This window comes from Aethalodelphis obliquidens, unplaced genomic scaffold (genome assembly GCF_003676395.1).
Source record: "Aethalodelphis obliquidens isolate GAN/ISIS:26980383/991018 unplaced genomic scaffold, ASM367639v1 scaffold74, whole genome shotgun sequence".
NCBI lineage: Eukaryota > Metazoa > Chordata > Mammalia > Artiodactyla > Delphinidae > Aethalodelphis > Aethalodelphis obliquidens.
In genome coordinates this window covers 8153379-8178176 of record NW_020838018.1, presented here as the reverse complement: position 1 = coordinate 8178176, position 24798 = coordinate 8153379, and the positions used below count along the sequence as shown (strand labels likewise).

The 24798-nt window shown below is 38.0% G+C and overlaps 1 protein-coding gene across 5 annotated transcripts in view; it reads right to left on the bottom strand.

Annotated features, from left to right (window-relative positions):
• The window catches only part of PPP3CC (protein phosphatase 3 catalytic subunit gamma), a 92196-nt gene that overhangs the window by 46821 nt on the left and 20577 nt on the right, over positions 1 to 24798 (bottom strand). For 3 of the 5 annotated variants that reach the window (XM_027092098.1, XM_027092094.1, XM_027092096.1), the window contains exons 2-3: positions 2304 to 2501; positions 1844 to 1986 (exon numbers count right to left, since the gene is read on the bottom strand). In XM_027092098.1, coding sequence (XP_026947899.1) covers positions 1844 to 1986; positions 2304 to 2331 — 171 coding nt within the window. In that variant the 5' untranslated portion in view covers positions 2332 to 2501. The remainder of the gene's footprint in view (positions 1 to 1843; positions 1987 to 2303; positions 2502 to 24798) is intronic. The other 2 variants (XM_027092095.1, XM_027092097.1) reach the window with 1 other exon arrangement.

The following is a 24798-nucleotide window of genomic DNA, read 5'->3' as shown; positions in this document are numbered from 1 at the left end:
TTAACACAAAATATTCTGAATATGGCATATGTGTACAAAACTCATCGTGGGTCTGTGTGTGTGTGTGTGTGTGTGTGTATTGTGAATATACTGATGCATTGAAACTATTTTTAAAGTATGTAATCAGAGGATGATTTGGCACAATATTTATCCTTTTAAAAAGTTATTTCTGGGCTTCCCTGGAGGCGCAGTAGTTGAGAATCTGCCTGCCAATGCAGGGGACACGGGTTCGAGTCCTGGTCTGGGAAGATCCCACATGCCGCGGAGCAACTGGGCCCATGAGCCACAACTACTGAGCCTGTGCGTCTGGAGCTTGTGCTCCACAACAAGAGACGCCGCGACAGTGAGAGGCCTGCGAACCGCGATGTAGAGTGGCCCCCGCTTGCCGCAACTAGAGGAAGCCAAAGCACAGAAACGAAGACCCAACACAGCCAAAAATAAAAATAAATAAATAAAATTTTTTAAAAAAGTTATTTCATTAAATAAAATTAATTACAAATTCAGTAAGTTCTGTATTCTTTTCTTCAGCCTCTAAAACTTCCTCATGCTACTAAACACAAAGAACTAAGCATTCAGTGAGTCTTTCAAACACCCATACTTTTGACATACTGTCTATTAAAATAGGATGTGGATAGGAATATGGGAAGCTTTTAATGTTACAGTCTGCAAGTATGATCTCCACCCATCCCAGGTACCTATTTAGAAATCTTGGGAAATTACTGAGCAGCAGGGAGAATGTGCTTATTTCCTTAGCTTCTATCATTAACTTTCGGACTCATAGATGACACTAAATGAATTTGAGACACTGGCAAGATAACACTGAACTTTTCTGATTCATGCACTTAGACTATCTATCTAACTAAAGAGTAAGATATATTTCTCTTGTTGTTTATTTTTCTGGCAGCTTTAGTATCACAGCTGCTTTTTTGGTTGAGTACCAGGTGAGAGGGTTGACTTGTATTTAGGAGTGATGCTGCATGAACAATAAACCTTTAACCACATAGTACAGTGAGGGTCCCACACTACGAGGGAGAGGCAGAACTAAAGACTGCAAGAACAGCAAGCAGACTCAATTTCTCATCTCATGCTTATTCTGGGGATATTATAAATTCGATTACCTGCACTATTTCAAAAGTTACTTCTCTTTTATTTGCCAAGCATGTACAGCTGAATCAACGGACATTAAATATGAATGTACTGTGGTTCCACTGTACTCAAGTCATTCCGTTAGGTTTTGAAATAGTTTTATCTTTTGTACATAAAAACTTATACTTTGTTTTAAATCTAACCATTTTCCTGTCATCATACAACTTTCAAAATATATAAATTGTGAGTTTTCATTAACTTCATTAACTGTAATCATCTTTTCTTTCAATGAACATATACTTCCTATGTGTAACAGTATCATAAATTATTCCTACAAGAGGCTAAGTGCCTGATTATTCAGCATTGGCAGTTAATCTAAGCGTTCAATGTAGCTCAGCAGCTTATAGTTTTATAATTAAGGTGAGCTAATCCAAACCCCACTTAGGGTGAACAGCAATTTATATCATTTATATACAGCCTGTACACTGTCTACAAAGAGGAAAGGCTGGTAAACACTTAAGTTATTTGCAAAGCAGGGTTAAATAGGCTTCTATATGTCAGATTTTTACTGGCTAATAAAAGGAATAGTTCTTTTTATATCAATTAAAACGTATCTCTATCACTTTAATTATTGAAAGTAACAAAGTTTATAAATTCTGCCAGTGTGTTCTCATTTTAATTTCTTCTACTGAAGAATGGAAAGAAATTTTTTTAAAAAGATAATATGATAGTTCCAACACACCAGTTTAATATTTACCTCTATACTGAAATAGCCTCTGTCCACATAGTCACCCAGAAAGAGGTAGCGTGTATTACTAGGTGATCCTCCAACTTCAAACAACTTCATCAGGTCAAAAAACTGTCCATGAATGTCACCACATACTAGGAAAAAAAACAGACCTAGGGTGAGGTGAAAAATTATGTCTTAGAAGAGAAAGGGCATTACACCAATAGGACCACAGTTTAACTTTTAACTTAAATCAGTCTAGCTTTTGACTGGACTGCTCGATAATTGCAGGCAATCTATCAATACGAAATAGTCCTACTGGAAATATTAGACATTTTAAATTGTATTTCTTCAATGAATAACACATACTAAACAACCCTAAGACTGCTCACAATTCCTAGAATAATGATCACACATTTTAGTTGGTTATTTGTAATCACTTCTCAAATTAGCTCAAATCTAAGTACCACCATGCGAATACTTCTCATACCTGTGATTGGAGCATCTACTTCTATCATAGTCTTCTCTTGTCTCAGGATGGCAGCCCCATCATTGATTATCTTTAAGGCTACTTCCTCTTCCAGTCGCCCTTCCTTCACCAAATGGTTTTTCAAAACATCAATTTTAGGTTTCCCATTCTCAAATACTTCCTTCAAAGTAAGCCGCTGTGTTGGAGGAAAAGGGACAGCTAGGAAGAGAGAAAAAAAAATTTTTTAACAGTTAAAGGTATAGAGAAAAACCATAAACACATTACTTTTATGTAACAAATTAAACCTAATGCATCACCATGATTTCACATCCACAGCACGAGAACTACGTAGGAAAACAAATCGAAGATACTATATATTATAGATGATCGATTCTAATTTTTTAAAAGGCCACAGTTAAAGTCATTTAAAAGATATATGTGTGTGTGCGTGTATATATTATGTTATACATATAAAGATGAAAGACTTGAAGTTGATTCAGTAGATAAGCTAAAAGTGAGACAAGGGACTAGATGATATGAGTATCTTTTATCTATGGAAAATGTGTTAAAAATGAAACTATGGTTTAAAAAAATGAAGGAAAATAAATCACAACACTAAAAGGGTATTTATTTCTTCCAAAGAACAGACCTAATGAAACCATGTCTTGGAAGTTTGACTTCAGTTCCTGATCAGGGGAATCAGATGTTTTTTATGTACGTATGTATGTATTAATAAAAGGTAGTTGCTTAAAGTATTACTAATAACAAGAACACAACTAACAGGATGGAGCTCTTTCACAGAATAACTTGCTCTAGTAACAGAGCATAAACTTGAGAAAAATAGGTATGGGAGGTCTAGCTGTGTTTTCTAATCTCGAAATTCTAACAACTAACTTCAGTGTACACTGGATATAAAGTTTATATACAACATCATGGTAAATTAGCAACTTGAACAGAAAAAATTTTTTGACATTTTAAAATTGGCTATCACCTCTTCTTTTACCTATCTTATAATGTAGTCTACTTTAGATTCCCTGTGACCTAATAGCCACAAGTCTATAAACCATAAGTTTTAAAGGAGGGATTCATTTCAATTTGTGGTTACTGTCTGATTATTCCACTTCTAGCTTTATGGAAGTATTATTAAGAACCAAGTTGAAATCTACAGGCACTTAAACAATTTTAGACTTGATCTAGCCATTCCATTTTGTATTTTTTACAAGTAAAGAAAGTCCTATGGTAAGTTTTATAATGCTCTTAGCTATAATTTGACTCATTTTGACTATTCAAAGCCCATTGAAAATATCATAGTAGCTATCCAACCAGCAAATATTATCCTGAGATGGGGACCATACACATCCCAGTTTACTCAGGACAGTCCTAGGTTTCAGCTGCTCTCCTAGTATAACTGTTAATAGCATCCCCTTTCCCTCTTAAAACTGTCTCAATTTAAAGGACAAATTAGTCTTAATTTGTGTAATTCATATGGAATATCAATATACTATTTTAGTAGGATAATCTAAATCTAAAATAAGACAAAAATAAAATATTATGATGAGTCTTTTATTCATTCATCTGGTGAGTCTATAAGACAGGGTGAAGGTTAGTCCTGAACAAGTTTACTTAAATTTTTACTAAATTGTTTTTAATTGCCCACTTTGTAAATCAAAGAAATTGGTCAAAAAACTAAAAACAGGGCTTCCCTGGTGGTGCAGTGGTTGAGAGTCCGCCTGCCGATGCAGGGGACACGGGTTTGTGCCCCGGTCCGGGAAGATCCCACATGCCACGGAGCAGCTGGGCCCATGAGCCATGGCCACTGAGCCTGCGCGTCTGGAGCCTGTGCTCCGCAACAGGAGAGGCCACAACAGTGAGAGGCCCGCATACCGCAAAAAAAAAAAAAAAAAACTAAAAACAAGATGAAATAATACAAAATCAAATATGTTGGAATTGACAAAAATGTATCATAACAGAGGTAGTATGAGAGACAAGAGATCCACAGATATTACTTGACTTCTACCAGTAGTATTATTACTTACTAATAAAAATCATTTTCCTCCAACCTCAGTCGTAATCAGAGAACAGTTTACAAAACAGGAAACCCGTTTTTCTTATATATCATAAAAGTTACGTAAGTAAAGGTGACAACAACCTAAAGAGCTCCTGAGGAGGAAATTTAGAAAGATATTTTTTCTTTCTCTCAAATTCTTCAGTTGTAATTTATTTAAAACAAGTAAATAAGTCAGTTAAATGAAAGTCAGGATGAAATGGATCAAGGGGATTATGCCTAGCTAAGAGAAATGGGACACAGCTGAGCCAGGAACACTAAGGGGAATTAAGATTGGCTTGGGACAACATGAATAAAAGAAAGTTCCAGGAGAGTCCTAAGTTTTTAGGTAAGGGTTATTTTTTTTTTAATTTTTGAATTTTATTTTATTTTTATACAGCAAGTTATTAGTCATCAATTTTATACACATCAGTGTATATATGTCACTCCCAATCGCCCAGTTCAGCACACCACCACCCCCACCCCACTGCGGCTTTCCCCCCTTGGTGTCCATATGTTTGTTCTCTACATCTGTGTCTAAACTTCTGCCCTGCAAACTGGTTCATCTGTCCCATTTTTCCAGGTTCCACATACATGCGTTAATATACGATATTTGTTTTTCTCTTTCTGACTTACTTCACTTGGTATGGCAGTCTCTAGATCCATCCGTGTCTCAACAAATGACTTAATTTCATTCCTTTTTATGGCTGAGTAATATTCCAGTGTATATATGTACCACAACTTCTTTATCCATTCGTATGTCGATGGGCATTTAGGTTGCTTCCATGACCTGGCTATTGTAAACAGTGCTGCAATGAACATTGGGGTGCATGTGTCTTTTTGAATTATGGTTTTCTCTGGGTATATGCCCAGTAGTGGGATTGCTGGATCATATGGTAATTCTATTTTTAGTTTTTTAAGGAACCTCCATACTATTCTCCATAGTGGCTGTATCAATTTACATTCCCACCAACAATGCAAAAGGGTTCCCTTTTCTCCACACCCCCTCCAGCATTTGTTGTTTGTAGATTTTCTGATGATGCCCTTTCTAACTGGTGTGAGGGGATACCTCATTGTAGTTTTGATTTGCATTTCTCTAATAATTAGTGATGTTGAGAAGCTTTTCATGTGCTTCTTGGCCATCTGTACGTCTTCTTTGGAGAAATGTCTATTTAGGTCTTCTGCCCATTTTTGGATTAGCTTGTTTATTTGTTTAATATTGAGCTGCATGAGCTGTTTATATACTTTGGAGATTAATCCTTTGTCCGTTGATTTGTTTGCAAATATTTTCTCCCATTCTGAGGGTTGTCTTTTCGTCTTGTTTATGGTTTCCTTTGCTGTGCAAAAGCTTTGAAGTTTCATTAGGTCCCATTTGCTTATTTTTGTTTTTATTTCCATTACTCTAGGAGGTGGATCAAAAAAGATCTTGCTGTGATTTATGTCAAAGAGTGTTCTTCCTATGTTTTCCTCTAAGAGTTTTATAGTGTCCGGTCTTACATTTAGGTCTCAAATCCATTTTGAGTTTATTTTTGTGCATGGTGTTAGGGAGTGTTCTAATTTCATTCTTTTACATGCAGCTGTCCAGTTTTCCCAGCACCACTTATTGAAGAGACTGTCTTTTCTCCATTGTATATCCGTGCCTCCTTTGTCATAGATTAGTTGACCATAGGTGCGTGGGTTTATCTCTGGGCTTTCTATCTTGTTCCATTGATCTATGTTTCTGTTTTTGTGCCAGTACCATATTGTCTTGATTACTGTAGCTTTGTAGTACAGTCTGAATTCAGGGAGTCTGATCCTCCAGCTCTGTTTTTCTCCCTCAGGACTGCTTTGGCTATTCAGGGTCTTTTTTGCCTCCATACAAATTGTAAGATTTTTTGTTCTAGTTCCGTAAAAAATGCCATTGGTAATTTGATAAGAATTGCATTGAATCTGTAGATTGCTTTGGGGAGTGTAGTCATTTTCACAATATTGTTTCTTCCAATCCAAGAACATGGTATATCTCTCCATCTGTTGGTATCATCTTTAATTTCTTTCATCAGTGTCGCATAGTTTTCTGCATACAGGTCTTTTGTCTCCCTAGGTAGGTTTATTCCTAGGTATTTTATTCTTTTTGTTGCAGTGGTAAATGGGAGTGTTTCCTTAATTTCTCTTTCAGATTTTTCATCGTTAGTGTACAGGAATGCAAGAATTTCTGTGCATTAATTTTGTATCCTGCAACTTTACCAAATTCATTGATTAGCTCTAGTAGTTTTCTGGTGGCATCTTTAGGATTCTCTATGTATAGTATCATGTCATCTGTAAACAGTTACAGTTCTTCTTTTCCAAATTGTATTCCTTTTATTTCTTTTTCTTCTCTGATTGCTGTGGCTAGGACTTCCAAAACTCTGTTGAATAATAGTGGTGAGAGTGGACATCCTTGTCTTGTTCCTGATCTTAGAGGAAATGCTTTCAGTTTTTCACCATTGAGAATGATGTTTGCTGTGGGTCTGTCGTATATGGCCTTTATTATGTTGAGGTAGGTTCCCTCTATGCCCACTTTCTGGAGAGTTTTATCATAAATGGTAAGGGTTATTTAAAAAATCAATACCCTTCAAATCAGAATAAAAGAATCTTCAACTTTAAAGGAGTGGGTCTTACCACCCTCTAAGTTACCCCTAGCTATGTTTAGAGCCCTGAATTCCATTTCCCTTCTTGTACTGGATAGTTCTATACATACGTTAGCTGAGATTGATTCACAGAAGACTGGGAAGAGCCACAATCCAGAGAAGACTAAAGGAAATCGAGCTAAGTTTGCTAATGAAAGGAAACAGTAGAAACTTTCCAAGTAAACTTTAAACGTCTGTGTAAAAAAATATGCCCCAGACAAGAGTGACCATTATGTCTGAGTATCCTGGTTTATTTATTTTGTCCTGATGTAATTATTAATAATGCTTCCTTTTACTCTCAAGTATCCTGATTTAAACAACCTATCCAGAAACAAAATTAATCAGAATCAACTGATCAGAGGCATTTGTTTAGAGCATAGATTCTTAGGTCTCATACGTGTGGAATCAGGATCTTTGGAGATCTACACAGACCTCCGCATGGTTAACAAGTACCCCAGGCAAATCTCATGCTCACTAATCTCAGATAATCAGCACCTGTATTCCCAGTCATCACATAGTCATAGTTTACTGGTCTTCATGTCCCTTGCCCCAGCCCCTATGTGGCCACATGAATACACGGAGTTCAGAATTTCTGAGTGAAAAATAGAGGATCTAGAGTAGTGCTTTGTAAACTGTCTGTTGGAACTGCCCCCACCCCAGCATCAACAAGTGGAAAACTATACTTTGTAAAATGCAATAAAAATAAATTACTAGAAAAATGATCACATGCATAGATGTTGTGCCAATGTCAAGCTGCTATAAAAGTTTTTAAATGCTAACTCTCTGTATTTACTGCAGTTAGTAACAATTCGTGGACAGACATTGGTCCACGGACCATACTTTTGGGTAACACTGGTTTGGATAAACGTGGATTTGGGGGAACAAGAATAAGACTAGAGGGCTTCCCTGGTGGCGCAGTGGTTAAGAGTCCGCCTGCCGATGCAGGGGACACGGGTTTGTGTCCCGGTCCGGGAGGATCCCACATGCTGCGGAGCGGCTGGGCCCGTGAGCCATGGCCGCTGAGCCTGCGCGTCTGGAGCCTATGCTCCGCAACGGGAGAGGCCACAACAGTGAGAGGCCCACGTACCGCAAAAAAAAAAAAAAAAACAAAAAGAATAAGACTAGAATCAAAACTTAAATACTACGCATATACATGTCTCTAAGCCCAAGTTTGGAGATTTTATTATGTCTTATGTCTAATGTATACAAAAGATGATATTCAACTGGCTTCACTTCTCACTTCACAGTGGATGATAATCTAAACCCAAATCTCTGACAAGTTCATTTCAAACTGCCTTTAATGGCACACAGGATTTCATTAATAAGAAATACAACTTAAACACTTGGACTCTGAAGTTGTAGCCTCTAACATCTTATCCATGCTTTAAACTATGAAGTATTTGAACTGTAACACAGAGGTTCAATTCTTGCATCCTTTCAAATTATAAATAAACCACTCACCACCACACATGGAAGTTTCCCTTCATTTCTGTGGCTGTGTGTTGCCTCTCTAAATACTCCATTTATAAAGCTGTCATCCTTCCAAAATCATGTCTTAGCACAATTTTTCAAATTTCAAAGAAAAGGTACTCAAGTGATTACAAGGCTAATAAGTAATTCCAGACATTTTATTTGTTCAAAAAATTAAATAGGCATTTTTAAATAAAAGAGTCAAAATGTCAGTAGTGTCAGAGCTCAAGTTACTACTTTATTGGTTTCTTCATACTGTCACTTGGGGTTCCTGGTTCCTTCATTTTTAATATAGGCATGTTATTTTATAAACTATAATCATTACCAACAAGAAAGTAGGGTTAACAGAGGGATTAAAGGGTCTCAAAACACGAGCATAGAGTTAAAAATATTTTTTGACTATGAATCAAAAGGCCATTTATCCAGAAATGTGATCATTTAGGGGTTATAAAACTACAGTACTTCTTTTTAAGAGTAGAGGAGGTTCTTGTTACTCAAAGATGATTGGTGGGCTTCCCTGGTGGTGCAGTGGTTGGGAGTCCACCTGCCGATGCAGGGGACACGGGTTCGTGCCCCGGTCCGGGAGGATCCCACATGCCGCAGAGCGGCTGGGCCCGTGAGCCATGGCCGCTGAGCCTTCGCATCCGGAGCCCGTGATCCGCAACGGGAGAGGCCACAACGGCGAGAGGCCCACGTACAGCCAAAAAAAAAAAAAAAAAAAAATATGATTGGTGATAGAAAAGGCCACTTTAAGTGTATCCACATTAAAAAAAAACAAAACAAAACAGTCATTCTAACAGGTCTGAGGTGATATCTTGCTATGATTTTAATTTGCATTTCCCTGATGATTAGTGATGTTGAGCACCTTTTCATGTACCTGTTGGCCATCTGTAATGTCTCCTTTGGGAAAATGTCTATTCAGTTCCTCTTTCCATTTTTAAATTGGATTGTTTGGGTTTTTTGCTATTGAGTTGTATGAGTTTATTATATACTTTGGATATTAACCTCTTATCAGACATATGATTTATAAATACTTTCTCCCATTCTGTAGGTTGCCTTTTCACTTGGTTGATGGTTTCTTTTTCTCTGCAGAAGTTTTTTAGTTTGATGTAGTCCCAGTTATTTTTGCTTTTGATGTCATACCCCCAAAATTGTCACCAAGACCAATGTCAAACAGCTTTTTCCCTATGTTTCCTTCTAGGAGTTTTACAGTTTCAGGTCTTATGTTTAAGTCTTTAATCCATTTTGAGTTAATTTTTGTGAGTGGTCTAATTTCATTCTTCTGCACTGTAGTTATACAGCTTTCCCAACACCACTTATTGAAAAGATTATCCTTTCCCTCATTGAATATTCTTGGCTCCCTTGTCAAATATTAGCTGACTGTATATGTGAGGGTTTATTTCTGAGCTCTTGATTCTGTTCCATTGGCCTGTGTGTCTGTTTTTATTTTATGCCAATACCATACCGTTTTGACTACTAGAGGTTTGCAGTATAGTTTGAAATCAGGACGTATGATGCCTCAAACTTTGTTCTTCTTTCTCCAGATTGCTTTGGTTATTCAGGGTCTTTTGTGGCTCCACACAAACTTTAGGATTGTTTTTTCTATTTCTGTGAAAAAAACCATTGGCTTTTTTTTTTTTTTTTTTTTTTGCGGTATGAGGGCCTCTCACTGTTGTGGCCTCTCCCGTTGTGGGGCACAGGCTCCGGACGCGCAGGCTCAGTGGCCATGGTTCATGGGCCCAGCCGCTCCGCGGCATGTGGGATCTTCCCGGACCGGGGCACGAACCCATGCCCCTGCATCGGCAGGCAGACTCTCAACCACTGTGCCACCAGGGAAGCCCAAAACCATTGGCATTTTGATAGGAATTGGATTGAATCTCCAGACAACTTTGGGTAGTATAGACATTTTAAAAATATTAATTCTTCTGATCTATGAATATAGGATGTCTTTCCATTTGTTTATGTCTTCTTCAATTTCATCAAAATCTTGTAGTTTTCAGTGTACAGATCTTTCACCTCCTTGATTAAATTTATTCCTAAGTATTTTATTGTTTTTGATGTTATTGTAAATGGAATTGTTTTATTTCTTTTTCAGATATTGCATTGTTAGTGTATAGCAACACAAGTTATTTCTGTCTGTTGATTTTGTATCCTCAAACAACTGAATTTGTTTATTAGTTCTAACAGTTTGTTTTTTGTTTTGGTGGAGTCTTTAGGATTTTCTCTATGTAAGACCATGTCATCTGCAAACTAAGACAATTTTACATCTTACTTTCTGACCTGGATTGATTGATTTTCTTACCTGATTGCTCTGGCTAGGACTTCAAGTACTATGTTGAATAAGAAAGGTGAGAGTAAGCACCCTTATTTTACTCCTGATCTTAGACGAAAAGCTTTCAACCTTTCATTGATGAATATGATGTTGGCTGTGGGCTGGTCATATATGGCTTTTATTAAGTTGAGGTATGTTCCTTCTATATGCAATTTGTTGGGTGTATTTGTCAAGAAAAGATGCTGTATTTTGTCAAATGCTTTTTTTGCATCTATTGAGATGATCATATGATTTTTATCTTTTATCCCATTAATGTGATGTATATCACATTTGTTGATTTGCATATGTTGAATTACCCTTGCATCCTAGGGATAAATATCACTTGATTGTGGTGAATGATCTTTCTAACATGCTGTTAATTAGGTTTGCTAATATTTTGTTGAGAAGTTTTGCATCTCTATTCATCAGGGATATTGGTCTGCAGTTTTCTTTTCTTATAGTTTCCTTATCTGGCCTTTGTATCAGAGTAATGCTGGCCTCAAAAAAAATGAGTTTGGGAGCATTCCCTCCCCCTCAATTTTTTGGAAGAGTTTGAGAAGGATTGGTATGAATTCTTTTTTTAAATGTTTGATAGATTTCACCAATGAAACCATCTGGTCTTGGGCTTTTCTTTGTTGGGAGGTTTTAGATTACTGATTCAGTCTCCTTATTTGTTATTGGTCTGTTCAGAGTTTTCCACTTCTTCATAATTCAGCCTTAATAGGTTAAATGTGTCTAGAAATTTATCCATTTCTTCTAGGCTACCCAATTTGTAGTGGATAATTGTTCACAGTAGTCTCTTATAATCCTTTATATTTCTGTGGCATCAGTTGTAATGTCTCCTTTTTTCATTTCTTAAGTTATTTATTTGTCTTTTCTCTTTTATTCTCAGTCTAAAGTCTGTCAATTATGTTAATCATTTCAAAAACCAATTCTTAATTCTGTTAATCTTTTCTATTGTTTTCCTGGTCCCTATTTCACTTACTTCTACTCTTATCTTTGTTATTTCAGTGGTGAAAGCTGCTGGGTTATCTGTTGAGCTGGTTGCCATGAACCTCATTCACGCCCACTGCATACCTGCCATGGTAGCCCCTTCATTCTACTCAATTCTCTGCTCAAATGTTACTTCTTCAGAGAGCTCTTCCCTATTTTATCCAAACAAAACAAAACAAAACAAAACCTCTTCCCTAGACACTGATCAGAGAAAAGGTTTGGTTCTTCATCAATTTCTAATTAAGTACTTTGAGGTATATATTATGTACACACCATTGTTGAGACATATAGAAACTAAGTCTGAGCCAGATATCAACTGTTGAATTCGACAATTATGCCACCAAATGTTCATTTCAGATATGGTAAACTCCTGCTCAACCTTTCATCCTAAAATTCTTTCCTCCTCAAAGTTTAGTCTGGGGATCAAAAATATCAGAATCACCCAGGAGCTTGTTAGAAGTGCAGGATACCTGGCCTAACTCAGATATATTGAAATCAGAATCTGCATTTTAACAAGATGTTCAGGTGCACATTAAGAAGCACTACTATAATTTACTGATTTTTAACTCCAATTGTACATTAGCATAACCTAGGAAGTTTCTGAAAATATAATGCCCTCATCCATTTCTAGAAATCTGGATTCAACTGGTTTTAGATTAGTGTCCCAGAAGCTGGTAGTTTCAAAAAGCTCTCCAGGTAATCCTAACATGCAGCCTAATGTGCAGATTGAGAACCAATGTTCTAAGTTAAATGATAAATGCATTTTTTCCTAATTTCATATCATTCTAAATTCTTGTCTTTTTCTCAATTCATCCTTCTTAACTCTAGAGCTACACTGTCTAATAAGGTAGCTACTAGCCACATGTGGCCATTTAGACTTAAATTTAAATTAATTAAAATTAAATAAAATTTAAAATTTAGTTCCTCAGTTGCACTGACCACATTTCAATGCTCAATAACCTCATGTGCTCAGTGACTGCCATATTGGAGAGCATAAATACACAACATTTCTATCAGTTCAGAAAGTTATATTGAACAGCACTGCTCTTTAGTATTTATTCAAAAAATGAAACAGCATTAACAAGTTAATCTGAGCAAGCAACTAGTGCAGTGAGCAATAAATAAATAAATAAATGCACCATTCAAATGGGAAAGTAACGTGTAAGATTCAAAAAGCAGTTAAAATTAATGAAACTTAAGAATGATCCAAGAATAAAAGAGTATTTGGGCTAAATGCAGACCAAAAGTTGGCATTTTTATAATTGGTGCTCTAGGCTATCTGTGCAACAAATTTTCTTTTAGTGCTCCAAAATCAAACTAGTTTAAAGAAAAAAGTTTTAAGAAATTTGAAAAACATTTCAAAAATTAGAAAATTGGGGGGGGGATACCCTACATAAATTTTCATTAATAGCACATATTAAACTAAAAGCAGATTGCTACATGTTTAGCACGACTGCATTAATAAGGCTAGGGGCAGCAAAATGTGTTAGATAACCTTTCCAATTCTGAGCCACTATGAATAATGTTGCTATGAACATTCTTCTATCTGTCTTATGGTGGATGTAAGCACCCGTTTCACCCAGGATTGGGAATGCAAGGTTAGGGGGGTAGGCATAGGTTTCATCAAACAGTTCACTGAAGTCTTATACCATTTTAGCCACACCAGCAAGGTGTGAGGGTTCCAGTTACTCCTTGCCAACACTTAGTATTGGTCACTTTTAAATTTTACTCCATTATAGTGAGTGTCTACTTCTCTTTGTGGTTCTAATTTACATTTCATTGGTGAATAGTGATGCTGAGCACGCTTCCACTTGTTTACTGGCTATCTTCCTTTTGGGACATGCCTAATCAACCAATTTTTTGTCCATTTAACAATTTATTCAGGGGGCTTCCCTGGTGGCGCAGTGGTTGAGAGTCTGCCTGCTGATGCGGGGGACACGGGTTCGTGCCCCGGTCAGGGAGGATCCCACGTGCCGCGGAGCGGCTGGGCCCGTGAGCCATGGCCGCTGAGCCAGTGCGTCCGGAGCCTGTGCTCCGCAACGGGAGAGGCCACAATGGTGAGAGGCCCGTGTACGGCAAAAAAAAAAAAAATTCTTCAATATATTTTTTCCATTGACTGATAAAAGTTCTTATATATTCTGAGTATGTCCTTTATCAGATATATGCTTTTTTTCTTAATCATCTTTACATAGCATACAATTCAATGAATTTTGACAATCATTACAACAGAACTGACTGTGTAACAATTCTAGGAGAACGCTAGGAGAGAGCAAAGAACAGAAATGAAACTGATAAAAATAAAGTATATAATATGTAAGACAAACTAGAAAAGTTCTTTTGGAATACAAAGGAAAAGGACAAATATGAAAATGGTGAGAGACAATGACATACAGAGAATAGAGGATGGAGAGCCAAAATAAGAGGTTAATGATATTCCTGAAAAACTAAACTAGAAAAAATGTAACAGGAAAAATACTCAAAACAAATTAGAAAACTTTTCTCAGCTATATAGAAAGGTTTGCTTAAACACACTGAATCATTGCATTTCAGGAAAAACTAATCAAGAGGCACATTCTTGAAAAAATTCTGAATTATAAGGATAAAGAAGAAACTTAAATCATGATGGTCTACAGTTTTTTTTTCTAGAATATTAGATTTCTAACATCACTGGAATATGTGTAGAACTCTAAGGAGAAAAGGTTGTAACTTGTAAGTTTTGTACTCAGCCAAATACTTTATATTATCTGTGAAGGTCATAGAATGACATTCAGAAAATCAAAGGGACTCAGAAAATATATCACCTACAGAGCCTTCTTGAAAGAAAATTACCTCAACACTTACTGTAGGTAATGTTGTGTTTTCTTGATTTGAATACTGGCTACACAAGTATGTTTCCTTTGTGAAAATTTATCAAGCTGTACAGTTAGGATCTGTGCACTTTTGTATATTATACGTCAATAATTTTTTAAAAACCTTTTTAATGCAAAAACACTTGAGCCTAGCTGACCCCAGTCAGAGTTGAATTAAAATTAAGGAAAAAACTGCAAAAGTCATGATACCAAAGATTTTCAAGTCTAGTTTTATTCACTTTGAACCCCAGACTCAGAAGTCTAGGTTGATTTCAGGAAGATTATGTAACTCAGAGATCAAATTTCCACTCATGTGCAAATTCTATGTTTCAGTTCCTTCCCAGTCCTAAGAAATGTGTTTCTAGAATGATTTTTTCATGCCGCTGTTAAAATAGAATCATTCTTGACATGGTTGATGACCACATCCAAATCACATTTTGGACACTTTGCAAGGAACATTACAAAACAAAATATTTGTCTTTACCTCACCTCTCTCCTCAAAAACAGAAGGGTAGTAAGTAATAAAACAAATTATTTTCATTAACAAGTAACTCAAATAATGATTTTCTGTATTCTTTAAAAATTCATATAGCGAGTGCCCAGTCTATCAATGTTTCAGCAGGGAAATACTGCCCGATATCAGTCTGCACCTTCAGCTGAGACATTTTGGCATTCTAGTCAGTATGAGAAGCCAAGAGAAGACGGGAAAGGAGGCACAAGGTGCTCTCTTTCACTCTCTAAGTCTGGAATGTTCTTTAAAGACCTCTTTTCAAAGCATTTTCTTCTCCTGAGCTGCTGTTCCCCACAGGGAGGCCAGAGCCATGGTATTTTGTCTCAAAAAGCAAGAGGGAAGAAGAGCCAATGGAAACGCTGATGTCCTTGGTCCACTGATAATATTAAAATATAAGGTATCGTGAAAACTCAGCTGTCAGGGACCCTGAGGGAGTGAGTCAATTTGAACAGACAATGGAATGCTTTGTCTATTTTTTTCCCTCTCTATTTTTTTCCCCCATAAGATACTGATCATAAATATACATATATGTACATACACAAGTAAAATTTTAAAAATAAAAGGCATATTTATGAATCTAAAATTCACAAAGAATTAAAGAAGTCACTTTTAAAGGTTAGGATACAAAAAACTCATAGGTGATGAGTAATATGCCAAATACCTTTTATTTAAAATTGACAAGTGGTCCAGTGTTTAACTCTGTTTAAAAATAAATCTAAATAAATAAATAAATAAATCCATACGATATGATCTAAATTGTGACTAAATAATGCATTAGAAAAGGCAATAAGGAAATATACCCAAGTATTAGTGCTAGGTAACAAGATTCTAAATTATCTTATTCTTCCGACTTGCCTATTTTTAAACTTTCTCTGATTACCCTGTATCACTTTTATAATCAGAAAAAAAGTATATAAGAAGTCAGTATACAATTATTTTGTACACTATATGATCATAATGATATTCTTTTAATTGAACAATAAAAATTGGAAGAAAAGGATGAAAGTATAAGCAAGAGTGTTTGGACTACAGACAGCTTTTTTTTTTTCCTATCTGCTCTGCCCTACATTTTTCCAAGTTTTTATAAAAAACTTTATTAAAAGAAAAGTAACAGATGCCAAGGGCAAAAAGAAAGGCAATCCCACTGGCAAAAACTTTCCTTATGTTAATCCGTTTTATACATAAATAAGACTTCTCTCAAATCAGCAGAGCTATACCCCAAACTGACTCTTACCAGCAACATTAAAATTTAAGTTACACCTATAAGCAACCAAGAGTTACTAAGATGACAAAGAGGAAATTCTGTGGCTTATGCTTCAAAACACACAAAGGCACTGTGGTTAGCAGAAGGCAGACCCCACAAGATGCCTGGTCCATGGTATACACACACCTTCTCCCAGTTACTCCATCAATCATCTAGGTACTGCTGGAAGGAAGTCTGCAAGCATAATTAAGGTCCCATATTAGATGACCTTAAAATAGGAAGACTGTCCAGGTGCACCTGACCTAATCACAGAAGACCTTTTAATCTGGATTTAGAGGTCAGATATAGGAGTTCAGAGAGCTGAAGCATGAGAGGGATTTGATGTGCAATTTCTCCATTGTTAGCTTGAAGATAGAGCAGGCCACGGAGCAAGGAATGAAGGCAGACTCTAGGAGCTGGGAGTGGCCCCCAGCTAAAAATAAGGACTTCACTCCTACCACCACAAGGAACTGCCAGCAACCTGAATGTGCTGAAGATCAGATTCTTCCCCCAGCCTCCACATGTAAACTCAGCCTGGTAGGCACCTTGATTTCAGCCTTTGAGCCCTGAGAAGTCTATGCCATGAATCTACCTCTGACCCACAGAACTAGGAGCTAAAAAAACGTTGTTTTAAGCCACTAAGTTTGTGGTAATTTGTTACACAGCAATAGAAAACTAATACTGAATTCTTGAAGTCAAAGTTTTTTCCTAAAGCTGTTCAACAATTACAAATATACTTTTATACACATAAGAAACTAACACCAGCAGCCTCTCAGAATCAAAACAGAAGTCCCAACTTATAACTGTACTATGACTCATAAAACAGATGAAGTGAACCAAACCAAACCACAACATGCATCACAGACTATCTAAGCTCAAATTCTTTTTAATACCAGATACTTCAGATCCATGTTTCAAGATAAGACCTCAGGCAAACTAATTTAACAGTAACTCTGCATAGACACTAGATCTGATCTAACACTAGAACTTCATGAGTTCTAGCAACTCATCTAGTCTACAAATTCTAACTAGTCCTTGCCCAGATTACAAACTTCCACCCTAAAATCCAACAATAGTCCTTCATCTAACAAGAGTATCCAATGAGTAGCCTTCCTAACTGCCACCCCCTATAGAGAAGATCCCTATTTCCTCTAGTTCTCTGCTTGTTGCAGCAAGTTAAACAAACCTAACTTTTTTTTCTTTAACTATAAATAAATCCTTCAGCTGACCTTGTTTCTAGGGAGACCCATGACTTTGTAACAGTGTGCACATATGAGGCCACTTGATTTCCACCTGCTCAAGGCCACTCTGCCTACTAGAGTGAGTTACCTGATCTTCAATAATTTTCTCAAGCACTTCAGGGTTAAGGTGATACGGTGGGTCCTCTGACTTTCAGTCTTATCAGATTGTTCTGTTCAGGAGTGAAATCTGGCTTCTACCTAATTAACAGCATTCCTACCATCTGTCTGCTTGTTCAGTATCTTGAGTGTCATTCATCTATAAGAGGAAGCCCATAGGCAGAGGACAGACTAGGACCTAATAAGTGTATTTTCCAGCCAGCCCCAAAGGCTGACAAGTTCAGAAGGTCTCATTAGACCAGTATCTTTAGGCAAACTCTGCATTGGGTCAATTTTTCTAAAACTTCCTAAGGACCTTCCTTAGTCCTTACAATCCTGAGAAGTGTTTTGCTTAGTTCTGTCTAGCTGGGGCTGAGGCTCTGATCGGCCCTCAATTGATGACGGCTTATCTTTGGTGTCACTTCATGTCTTCTGGAGACATATGGTTGCAAAAGTGCCACCCTTAACAATCGTTGCAGGTCACATGGTGTTTTCTCAACCTGAATCTCTGCCTCCTCTGTGCCTCCTCTATCTGCTTCCTTCACATTTTCAGATTATGAATATACTCAATAAACGGCATAATTTCACCAAGGAAAAATTTCAAATTACAAATGGCCTCTTGGGGACTTTTTTTTTTAAATTTATTTTTGGCTGCACTGGGCCTTTGTTGCTGCGCGCGGGCTTTCTCTAGTTGTGGCGAATGGGGGGCTACTCTTCATTGCGGTTCACAGGCTTCTCTTGATGCGGAGCACGGGCTCTAGGCGCATGGGCTTCAGTAGTTGTGGCTTGGGGCTCTAGAGTGCAGTCTCAGTAGTTGTGGCACACGGGCTCAGTAGTTGTGTCTCACGGGCTCTTAAGCACAGGCTCAGTAGCTGTGGCACACGGGCTTAGTTGCTCCGCAGCATGTGGGATCTTCTCACACCAGGGCTTGAACCTATGTCCCCTGCATTGGCAGGTGGATTCTTTTTTTTTTCTTCAATACGCGGGCCTCTCACTGCTGTGGCCTCTCCCGTTGCGGAGCACAGGCTCAGGACGCGCAGGCTCAGCGGCCATGGCTCATGGGCCCAGCCGCTCCGCAGCATGTGGGATCTTCCCAGACCAGGGCACGAACCCATGTCCCCTGCCTCGGCAGGCGGACTCTCAACGACTGCGCCACCAGGGAAGCCCTGGCAGGTGGATTCTTAACCACTGTGCCACCAGGGAAGTCCTCTTGGGGAACTTTTAACATGAACAAAGTTGTTTATTTGAGAGGCACCTTAAAACAAGATAGGAAACAGAATTCTAAATACCCAGTGGTCTGCATTCTTTAATATGAGGAGGCTTCCAAATGCAATTCAAATTCTAAAAGTGCCTCCCTGAAAGACTTCCCAAACACCAGGAAAAAAGAACATTTATTGAAGAAATCAGGCTTATGTAGGCTTCCCCGATCTCTAGCAATTAGTCCCTATTTTGATGTGCCTAGGAGATACAAAACCTGGAAAAGACTAATTGGCCTCACCCTAAAGAGAATTTAGAGATTAATTAATGCTTAAGAAACAAGGAAAGCCCTTACAATTTGTAACTCTCTGGAAGTTATAAGATTACTCATTTCTAACGCCCTCAGAATTTCCCTCTCATTCAACCTTTAACTCTTTTTTTTTTTTTTTTTTGCGGTACACGGGCCTCTCACTGTTGTGGCCTCTCCCGTTGCGGAGCACAGGCTCTGGACGCACAGGCTTCGTGGCCATGGCTCACGGGCCCAGCTGCTCCACGGCATGTGGGATCTTCCCAGACCGGGGCACGAACACGTGTCCCCTGCATCGGCAGGCGGACTCTCAACCACTGCACCACCAGGGAAGCCCTTAACTCTTTTTTTATATATACATATATTTTAATATTAATTTATTTGGCTGTGTCAGATTTTAGTTGCGGCAGGCGGCATGTGGGGTCTTTCGTTGAGGCATGCGGGTTTCTCTCTACTCGTGGCGCACGGGCTCAGTAGTTGCAGCTCGCGGGTATAGTTGCCCTGTGGCATGTGGGATCCCAGGTCCTCGACCAGGGATTGAACCCGTGTCCCCTGCATTGGAAGGCGGATTCCTAACCACTGGACCATGGGGAAGTCCCTCAACTTTTAACTCTTAACAATGTCTTCTGTTATTGATTTTGAATGAATGTAAAAGAATGTGTGTGAAGACAGGGGAATGTGAATGTATGGTATCAGATGTGCTTTTGCTCAACTAGAAATAGAGAGAATAATTTGGTCTTCAAATAAGAAATGTCTGTCTCACCACAAGAAAGAAATGGTAATTATATGGTGTTACACATTGTTAGCTAATGCTATCGTGGTAATCATTTTGCAAAATATATCAAATCAACACATTGTACACCTTAAACTCACACAATGTTATATGTCAATTATACCTCAATAAAGCTGGGGGAAAAAAGAGAAATTTCTAGTCGTGCCAAAATGTGACAGAATATGGTGAAAGACAAATGAGACAGCATACCATAAGGGTAGACAGTATGAGAATTAGTATACTTTATTTGTCTGGGTTTGTAGTAGCTACAAAAACCAAACCAGAACAAACCAAACAAAAAAAAACCTTTGAAGGGAGAAAGAAAATACGTTAAAATTTCTGACAAAACTGGTCAGATGTGAGGGATTTTTCATAAGGAATAATGGCTTATAAATCCTTTTAATGCAAATTCTTTCATGAATAATAAACAGAGTAAAACTAGAATTTGATTTTCTTTCTGTTAAAAGAGCAAAGTTATTCTGTGCCCAGGGAAGACATTCCTTAAATCATCAAAATATTCTATTAACTCTGTGCTTTTTCACAAACTCATAAATCTTTTTTTAAGTTCTTTACTTTTGGAAACAAGTTGACATTCCTAATAAACAGTCACTTATTGTTGTGCTTTTAAAGATACTGCCTGTAACTACTTCTCACCTTTGGATAGTCACAGCTAATATTTTGTCACATAACAATTCTCTTTGATTTTGTTTTTCTCCAAATTCAGAATAATAAAACTGTGAAGATGTTTCTCACACCTACAATATCTTTGGGTTTACACTAAATGACCATTAGGTTACACAAAGACTTGATCCTTTACCTTATTAAAAATATTTTTGAAGGATTACAGAAATTATTAGCTCTGTTTGGCATTCTCCAACGTTTAGCTAACTCAAACTATTGTGAGAGCTCTTTGCTTTATTAAAATGGGGTAAAAGGAAAAAAAAAACTAATGAATGAAAAGAGTACAGCCTTCCTAAGGCAATCATGTGTAAGTAAAATGTGTTAAAAGTAGATATGCTTCAATGTTTGTACATCTTTCAGGTTAAAGATACATTTATATACAAAGACTGACACAATAGCTGTCTACAAAAAGATTTTATCTCTAGGTTTAAATAAGCTTGTATTGGTGAAATTCTTAATACATTTTATAGGATAAATCAAAGGCCTGGAGATGTGTCAATGTCCTCTGTTCAGAACATATTCTTACTTTCAGAATAATCAATGACTGACTCCTTATAAAACTGATTATGTACTTTAACAGAAGATTCCACTCTCTTCCATTCTGATAAGGCTGGTTAATAATAATAAATTAACTAAAACCTACAGACTCAACATCAACAAGTAGTTTCTGCTTCTTCCTTACATTCACCTAAAGCTCCCAGTGATAATCTAAAGATCAAGAATTGAGCCTTGTGGAGACATGTCAAAAGAACTTCTGTTAAGGTATGTATCATGTACTTGTAACTATTAACACTACGGAGAAAAAATTAATTATGTGTATTACTGACATCATTGCTATGGCCAGACACTGTGTCTGAGCTAGGATTTCCAGAATTGTTTTGGTCCAAAAGCAGAAGATAATGTGAATAGACCATTTACGGCCAAGATCAACAGAACACAATCTCTCAGACGCCAGAAGTCACTGATTACCATGCAGTTTCCTTGATTTTGCCCTTTATTCTTTTGGCTATTTCTTCTCTCTCTGCTGGTTCAAGATTCTAGACTGTCAATAAACACCCTGCCCTTTATTCCTAGTACTACCAAGACCTTTATCCTTGATAATCACCAAATGCAAGACTAATTCTTCAGACACAGGCAAAGGTGAATAATCCATATCCAAATTAAAGGGGAAAAAATGATTTGGTTACCAAAGGAAGATCCAAATAGATATGGGATATATGGGACATTATTTGAAACTTTAATAATAATTCTTGTTTGAGGTTTTGTCTGCTACAGATGCCATGTGTGTGATCGCCAGAGCCTTAAATGCTGCAGTCAGCCATTATCATGCCAGGTGATTCAAAAAACAATCATCTAGGGCTTCCCTGGTGGCGCAGTGGTTGGGAGTCTGCCTGCCAATGCAGGGGACACGTGTTCGTGCCCCGGTCCGGGAAGATCCCACATGCCGCAGAGCGGCTGGGCCCGTGAGCCATGGCCGCTGAGCCTGCGCGTCCGGAGCCTGTGCTCCGCAACGGGAGAGGCCACAACAGTGAGAGGCCCGTGTACAGCAAAAAAAAAAACAAAAAACAAAAACAAAACAAAAAAAACAATCATCTAGGGCTTCCCTGGTGGTGCAGTGGTTGAGAGTCCGCCTGTCGATGCAGGGGACACGGGTTTGTGCCCCGGTCCGGGAAGATCCCACATGCCGCGGAGCGGCTAGGCCTGTGAGCCATGGCCGCTGAGCCTGCGCGTCCGGAGCCTGTGCTCCGCAACGGGAGAGGCCACAACTGTGAGAGGCCTGCGCGTACCGCAAAAAAAAAAAAACCCAATCATCTAAGAAAAAGAAAAAAATGGCTTGGTGCTTACAGAGGTCAAAATTACTACCATCAAAAGCTTGATAAACACTCACAGCCTATCTAACAAAGATACAGATCTTGATTGATCACTTACCCTAAATGGTAAATCCCCCAGCTTAGTTAACAAATGATCAGAAGCAAAGAGTAAAAATTGAAACAGAAACTACAAATTGCTCCCAAACGCTCAGAAAAACACTATGACTTAAAAGTCAGATAGGGCTTTCCTGGTGGCACAGGGCTTAAGAATCCGCCTGCCAATGCAGAGGACATGGGTTCAAGCCCTGGTCCAGGAAGATCCCACATGCCGCGGAGCAACTAAGCCCGTGCACCGCAACTACTGAGCCTGTGCTCTAGAGCCTGCGAGCCACAACTACTGAAGCCCACATATCTAGAGCCCATGCTCCACAACAAGAGAAGCCACTACAGTGAGAAGCCCTCGCGCCGCAACTAAAGAAAGCCCGCAGCAACGAAGACCCAGCACAGCCAAAAAAAGTCAGCGTGAACCAAACCAAACCACAATATGCATTACAGACTATCTAAGTTCTAACTTTTTTTTTTTAACATCGGCTCATTATGTTCTAGTACCACAGACAAACTGATCTGACAGTAACTCCTCAGGGACTCAGTTGTACCAAAGATAAAACCATTGACCATTCCAGCAATTCACCTAAATTACATATTCTAGCCAGTCCCTGCCCAGACTACTAACTTCCACCCTAAAATCATTCTATGACCAGTCTCAGTTCCTAAAACCCTGTAGAGCCTCTTTTCTAACTCCTTCCTTCTGAGATGCCCCACAGTTATTCTAGTATATGTTATTCCTTGCTGCAACAAGCTAAATGTAACTTATTTTTCTTAAGATACAGATGTGTTCCTGGTGGTCGGCTTTAACATCCCCAAGGCAGGGAACTGGTGGCCCAGAGTCAGGGAATAGAAGAAGACTTTTTGCTACACACCTTTTAAAATTTTATACCATATTATTTATTCAAAAAATAAATAAAATTAGAATTTAGAAATGTATATAACTATTATAAATGAATTAATCAAGAGAAATACTACCAATATCCAATTTGGCTGCAACTCACCTAGGAATCAGAGTATTGCTGGATGTCAAAGAGGAAAATTCACCATCTGTTTCTACAAGGCTAGAAAGATTACTGACTTTTTGGGGCGGGGGGCGCGGATGCCATGCCGCATGGCTTGCGGGATCTTAGTTCCCCGACCAGGGATTGAACCCAGGCCCAGGCAGTGAAAGCACCGAGTCCTAACCACTGGACAGCCAGGGAATTCCCAAAGATTACTGACCATTAATGGATCATCAATACATCATCAACAGATCTTTGTGTCCAAACTCAAAATCTCTTCCTGTTTGGAAGTTAAATCTAAATCAGCCAGCAGTTAGAGGTGATAATTTGCTTTGTATTTAATGTGAATAAATTTTTATTATACTATGCATTTATTAAAATCAAGCTTAAAGACCCTTTAACCTGCCATTAAATAGCCTCATAAATGGAGTTATGCTTGATAAATATGGCTCATACAGTGCTGTAAATAAAATGAAGGTTTTCAAGCTATTTTAAAACTTTTTTAACATTCTCAAAGAATTTACAAAAATAGAAAGAACAGTATAATGAATACTATAGTATTAATGTTCAACCTTCTGCTAATCTTCAAGCTACTCTTTATTTCTCTACATCGAAGAAACTATATACTCAATGCAGAAGAATTTTTTTAATAGCAGATACAAACTACTATACATAAAATAGATAAGCAATAAGGATTTACTGTAGGGCTTCCCTGGTAGCACAGTAGTTAAGAATCCACCTGCCAATGCAGGGGACACGGGCTTGATCCCTGGTCCAGGAAGATCCCACATGCTGCGGAGCAACTAAGCCCATGCGCGACAACTACTGAGCCTGCGCTCTACAGCCCGCGAGCCACAACTACTGAGCCCACGTGCCACAGCTACTGAAGCCCGTGCGCCTAGAGCCTGTGCTCCGCAACAAGAGAAGCCACCGCAATGAGAAGCCCTTGTACTGCAACGAAGAGTAGCCCTGCTCGCCACAACTAGAGAAAGCCCACGCACAGCAACGAAGACCCAACACAGCCAAAAATAAAATAAATAAAATTTTTTTAAAAAATAAGGATTTACTGTATAGCACAGGGAACTATATTTAATATCTTATAATAACGTATAATGGAAAACAATATAAAAATATAAATATATTATATATAACCGAATCACTTTGCTAGACACCTGAAACTAACAAAATATTGTAAATCAACTATACTTCAATTTAAAAATTTTTTTAAAACTGCAC